Source organism: Citrus clementina, unplaced genomic scaffold (assembly GCF_000493195.1).
Source record: "Citrus clementina cultivar Clemenules unplaced genomic scaffold, Citrus_clementina_v1.0 scaffold_7, whole genome shotgun sequence".
NCBI lineage: Eukaryota > Viridiplantae > Streptophyta > Magnoliopsida > Sapindales > Rutaceae > Citrus > Citrus x clementina.
The window spans coordinates 1,040,873-1,047,407 of NW_006262075.1; the positions used below are offsets into that span (position 1 = coordinate 1,040,873).

Here is a 6,535-nt window from a genome sequence, read left to right on the forward strand (position 1 = left end):
TAAAACTTATAAATTAACATTAAGTGTAACATAAAACATAAATTATGTAAATGAAACATAAGAAGACTTGCAAATAGGTATGTGATTGGTAAGTTGGTGTATTATTGGTAAAAATAAGACATGTGAATAGAATGTAAAATAAGTAAATCAATATAAGAATTATTGAAAAAATGAAAACTTACTAATATAAAATAAAAACTCATTATAATAATGATTACCTTATATATTTATTGATTTTCTGTAATACGTGTTAGATCTATGAATAATTTTATTACAAATAAAACTTATTCTCATAATCGAATTTTAAAAAGCTATCTTTTCATGTTTTTCAAAACTATTTGTAAGATATGGTGTTTTTTCTTCCTTCTAAACCTTTTCGATATCCCAAAAAATCTTTAAGCACCAATAAGAAGCAAAAATTAAAACTACATCAAGAAAAATTAGATCCTATTTTATTGATATATCTTATATGTCTAGTAATATAAGAATATATTTTTATTTTGTTTTGGCTTGATTTACATCAAGAAAAATAATTTTGCTTAATTAACCTATGTAGAAATTAAACAAATACTATGATAGAAGATGAAAACAAAAACGTTTATAATTATCCTAGAATGAATATAGGATTTAGGGCTAATCCAATTCAATAAAACTTATTCCAATTATTTTTTATATAATTATATTGTTTTCAATTGATGAGTATTTTTTATTTAATTAAATTAAATGAATGAACTATTTTTTGTCTAATTAAAGTTTAATATTGATTTACAAGTTTTATGTTATTTTTATAAGTGTTTATTTCATTTGTAATTTTAAAAGACCAATTATCACTCTTATATTAATTTACTTGTTTTACTTTTCATTTACTAGTTTTATGTGTAACTTATAAGATTAATGTTTATTACGACATTAATGTTATAATTTTAATCACGGCATGATATAATTTTCATGGTAAATAGCTATAGTAGAATGGATCATTATTTTAAGGGTAAGCTGTTTTATTTATATTATCGTTGTCCATTTCATCTGTCATTGTCAAAATTAACGTCAAAATTGTTATTCACATCGATTGCGAATTGAAATGCTTGTGGTTTACAGTATCTTGATGCTTTTGATTTACAGCCTAAAAAAAACAAGAGAAAATGGTGTTATTTGACAGCGAAGATTCACCTGATGACATAATGGTTGAAATTCTATCAAGGCTACCTGTGAAATCCCTTATCAGATTAAGGTGCGTCTGCAAATCTTGGTATGCTTTTATTAAAAACCCTAGTTTTGTTTCCAAGCATCTTAAACATGATGTCAATACCCGTCTAATTGTTATATATGCGATAGAGGATGACACAGAAGAGCATAGCCATCCGAAAGAGTACTTTTGTTTATTCCCTGACCAAACACTTGAAGATTTATCATTAGAAGATCTTTCAACTCAGGAACCCGTGCTTGGATCGTTTAAGGGTCTTTATTGTGGTATTGTTTTTATAGAAGGGATAAACAATCGCATAACTCTATGGAATATTGCAACTCGAGAATCCATAACTCTCCCCAAATATAGGGCTATCCTTCCTCAATATACGAGGATTTTTCGTACTAATATTGGATTCGGACTGGATCTAAAAACTAAGGATTACAAGGTGATTTTAATAATAACCTTGTGGGATGAAAAAAGAGATTCGTCATGTGCGTTCTCTCTCGTTGCTGTGTACACCCTATGTACTAACTCCTGGAGAAATTTGAAGTCTATTGATTACACTATGCGATTATCATCCGAGCGCACATACTTGGATGAAGCTTTTTACTGGTTGTTGAGATTGGAAAATCATAACGATAATTATGTAATCCTTTCATTTCACATGACCGACGAGAAATTCCGAGAGATACCGGGCCCTTGCAGACTTGAATCATCGTTAGATGTGACTGTTGGGGTATACTATCAGTCTCTATCTCTACTAATGTTAGATACCGTTGACAATTGTTTTAAAATATGGGTGATGAAAAAGAAGAATTGGATTAAACAATTAACTGTTGGACCTTTTGTAGGGATTTTCCAACCACTTCGGTTTTGGAAGAAAGGCGCATTCTTTGTTGAATCTAACTCTTCGCAGTTGCTCTTGTATGAGCCTGATACTGGGGAATTAAGGGATTTTGAACTCGAATGTTGTTGGTTTTCAATTTATATTTATACTGAGAGTTTAATTACATTAAAAGGACGGGATAATGTACTCGACTTTGACATTCCGTGGCATGTTTTGGGTGTGTATCAAACAGAATGATGAGTTCGAACTCCGTTGTCAATTAAAAAATTTTTCCCCCCCGAGGGAGTATTAACTTCAAGGACAAAGAATGCAAAGCGCGTGGTCTAATGTTTGAACTCCGTGAACGAATATAATGTTTTGTTTTGCTGTTATATGCACTCTTCCAAAATTAATACGCTCTCTTGACTCTTGTCATCAATTCTCTATAGCTCTGCTAAAGGCAGGTAACCGATTTCCCTCTTTTTACTGGATTTACATAGTTTTATGCTAGCTGGATTTTTCTAAGTACCTAAAAATTTTTTACTATGAAATTATAATCATTAATGAAATTGTAAATTGTGAATTTTGCTTACGGGAATTCTGATCCATATAAATGGGGAAATATCACCATTCATGTGCATGTGCATTACATAATGGCCTTGATTATGGTCATATGCGCTTGCCATAATGGTTTTTGTTTCTTGGCATCCATACATTACAAAGTGGTCTTGATTCTAGCCATTTATTTATTATGCATGGTGATCTTGATCCCTATCATACATTACATTATCCTTGCCGTCTATGCATCACATCCATGTTATTCTTGATATCCTTTTAAGTTGGTGGGGGAAATGTTTTTGGACTCCCAAGTTGGTGAGGAATGTAGTATTGATTTTTCCTTGAGAGATGATGAAATCCTGTGATTTTTTTTCCCTTCTTAAAATGTCCTCAAACCCAGCCCAAGGACCCATTACTCAATAACAGGAAAGAGGGGTGAGAAAACATTGTTGTAGCACACATTTTTTAGCTCTCATATATCTCCACTACGTATCACTATACTCCGGAAATCTGTCATTAATGCTAACTAAACATCCACGTGTTTGAGAACTTTCAAATCTGCTTTGATGAAAACTTTAAAAGAATTATATAAGAAAAATTTCATTCTCATTAAGTTATAAGCATAAAGGCTCAATTTATTGAAATTATAAAATAAAGAAGATAAACTTTACCCTTATTAATTTATGAGCATAGAGGCTCAATTTTACTAAAATTGAAAATATTAAATATGCAAGATAAATTTCACTCTTCTCAATTTATATTGAGAATGAAAGTATAAGAAGGAAATATTACAGTTATGATAATCGGAAAGTTGATTGATTACAAAGATTGATGAAGTCAATATTAATGTTGATTACAATTAATCATTGTGTCAATCAACTTTGATATTAATTGATAATCAATCTTTGAACTGAATGGCACAGATTGAGACAATGATTCTTGGTAATTAATTATTTTTGTCCTGATCTTTGCTTTGATACTATGAGAAGTTTTAAGATACAAATAAACTTCACTCTTATTATTTCTGAAAGGCTCTAAGGCCTATTTATACAATATTTCAATAAAATAAAAGAAAAATATTCAAACATTATAAATTCTTCCAAATTTACATGCACATAATGTTCTTGTTACTTTTCATATGGGGATGACATAATGGCCTTAATTATCGTGATATTTACACGCTATAATGGTCTTAATTCTTACTGTCCATGCTTCACATAATGGTCCTGATTCTTGCCATTTGTGAATGTCACCATAGTCTTGATCCTTACCACATATGTACATCACATTCATATGTAACGATATGTCTTCTTCACCTTTCAATGTATGAAATAATCTCTTTATATAAGAGAAGTATTTCACCGAAATTTGTTAACATATATGTATTCATAATGGTGATTTTGATGATAACAAACAAGATTAAGAATGATTAAACTTTTAAAAGTTCAAATTATTTTTCATACATTTTACATAAATCATTATTTTCATAATATAAAGTTTTTTATATTTAGGCTCCATTTGGTACAGCTTTTCAAGTAGAGTTTATTTAAGTAGAGCTTTTGGCAGTAAAGCTTTTATAAATAGAGTTTTTACGTAAAATATTTTAGTTGTTTGGCTGTCAATAAGAATTTTATTAAAAATCTATGAAATTGCTTTAATAGACAAGTTTTTTTAAGTTATATTATGAAAAGAATAAAATAAAATTATCAAATAAGTAAATGATATTTTGGATATTTTAACATTTAAAAAAAGCTTTTCAACCTCTACTCTCAAAAGCCCAAAATTTGAGCTTTTATTAGTAAGGGCAAAATAATTTATTTAAGTTCTAAAATCTCTACTAAAAAAACAACTAAACAACAAAAAAAATTATGATAAGAGCTTATGGGATTAAATAAGCACTTATGATCATTAGATAAGCCATACCAAACATACACTTAATGGAAAAAAAAATGATTTTTTGAAATTGGTTATTTTCAAGTTAATGGTTTAAATTGAAAACGTTTTGAGAACTTTGAAATCAACAAGTATTGTTTTGAAATTCTGGCAATGAACATATTTGTAATATTTTATAAAGTTTTAGGTCATAGTATACTTTTAGAAAGTTTTGAAAATTAACTAGTATTGTTTTGAAACTCTGGAGATGGACCTATTTGTAACGTTTTATGAAGATTTGGGCTATAGTATAATTATAATAAATTTTAGGGAAAACCTATAATTTTAAAAAATAACTTCACTGTAGCAAATGACTAACTATTTAGGAGTTAATGGCTAACCGACATCGAATAAAATTATAGTTTAGTTTTTGGAAACTAATGGCGATCCGACATCTGGAAAACGGTAAGTTGATATTTATTTTGCAGGTTACTGGTGAAACTAACAGAGATCTGATATTTGAGAAACGGTGATCCAACAATTTGAAATTATAAATCAACGGTAACTTTCTCAAGTCAAAACAACGATCCGATAAGGCTTAACGATGATCCAACTTTGTATAGAAAGTCAATAATGACTAGTTTTCAACTCCAACTATAAAAAGGCTGCATTAGATCCAAATCAAAGTGAATCCAACGAATACCAAAGAGCATATTATTGAGAATACAATATTTCTTGAACTTTAATTTGTTCATTCATTCTTTAAATCACACCTTGGGCAAATATTTGTAAACTCATAGATTATGTGTGCGAAAAATCTTGTATTTGAGAAAGTGTGAGTGTGGGAAGCACTTGGGTTAAGAGATTTGAGATAATCTCTTGTTGTAAAGGTTGATTGACACATGTGAAGTCAATTGTAAAAGTTCTTGAAGGCTTGGAGGCGTGGACGTAGGCAAGGATAGCCGAGCCACGTAAAAATCTCTATGTTTTCTCTTCCCTGATCGTTTTAATTTTGTGCATTGTTAAATTTATTATCATTGGTTTCATTAAGGCATTGGTTTATATTATTGTGTGGTGTTATTTGTTCTAAGTTTTAGAAACTCAATTCACCCCTCTCTTGGGTTGCATACTTAGAATTTCAAAATTGTGTTAGAAGAGTACTGGAATATACTTCTTTAAGAATCTAATATCTCATAAATACTTGATATACCTACCAATGTAGTAGTCATCTTTATTTGGAACTTTTGTTATGCAATTATACTTACACGCCAATTTTCTTCTTTATGCCTCCAAAATATTCTCCAACATTTCACATAATCTAATCTAATTAATTCCCAAGACTAGACAAATATTTAATAAAAGGAAACTAAAAACCCCTAATAAAAAGGATAAATAATTTACAAAATTATTGACACAATGATACCAATAATAAAACATTAACAATATGTGTACACACACACACACATATCTGCATATATGCTTATTAAATACTCTCAAACTTAAATTTTGTTAGTCCTCGAGCTTAAACAAAACTAAAAATAAAAAATAAATAAACAAAATTGAATCCTAAATAAACCACAGGCTTGTTGCATTTAGTATATGCAATAAGCCTTTATACCTCTAGGCGACTTTAGTTGACGAGTTATAGTCTCATGAGAGCTTCAGTGATGATACGCATAGACATCATAATAATAAGTTTTTTTAAAAGGTAAAATAACATAAAAAGAACAAAAGGCTCTTTAAATAAAAAATAAAACTAACCTTAAAGATTGCATAAATTTTATAACTCAAAGTTTTCAAATATTGTCAAAGTTCTAACTTTAATTCAAGAATCTCTATCTCTTGTTTTATTCTTGTAGTCTGAGCATGAATCAATTCAATTAAAATATATTCTCAAAATCCTTAATATCGACAACCTTTACCTTGAACAAAAAAAAAAGTAGTCAAACTAATTTCATCATCTTGATCTCTAAAAATTCAATATTTTATAAAACCATTTATGTGCATTTTCTTTTGATTTTTTTCGCACATGCACTTAATTTTCTTAATTTTTATTTTTACTTTAACTATACGTATATATCCACAGTCAA

At 29.0% G+C, this 6,535-nt stretch overlaps 1 protein-coding gene across 1 annotated transcript; it reads left to right on the forward strand.

The window, feature by feature from the left end:
- Window positions 1-1,142: 1,142 nt before the first annotated feature.
- On the forward strand, window positions 1,143-2,273 carry LOC18035763 (F-box protein At3g07870). Its single transcript, XM_006425424.2, has one exon. The coding sequence runs from the start codon at window positions 1,143-1,145 to the stop codon at window positions 2,271-2,273; it is 1,131 nt and encodes a 376-aa protein (XP_006425487.2).
- The last annotated feature ends 4,262 nt before the right edge of the window (window positions 2,274-6,535 follow it).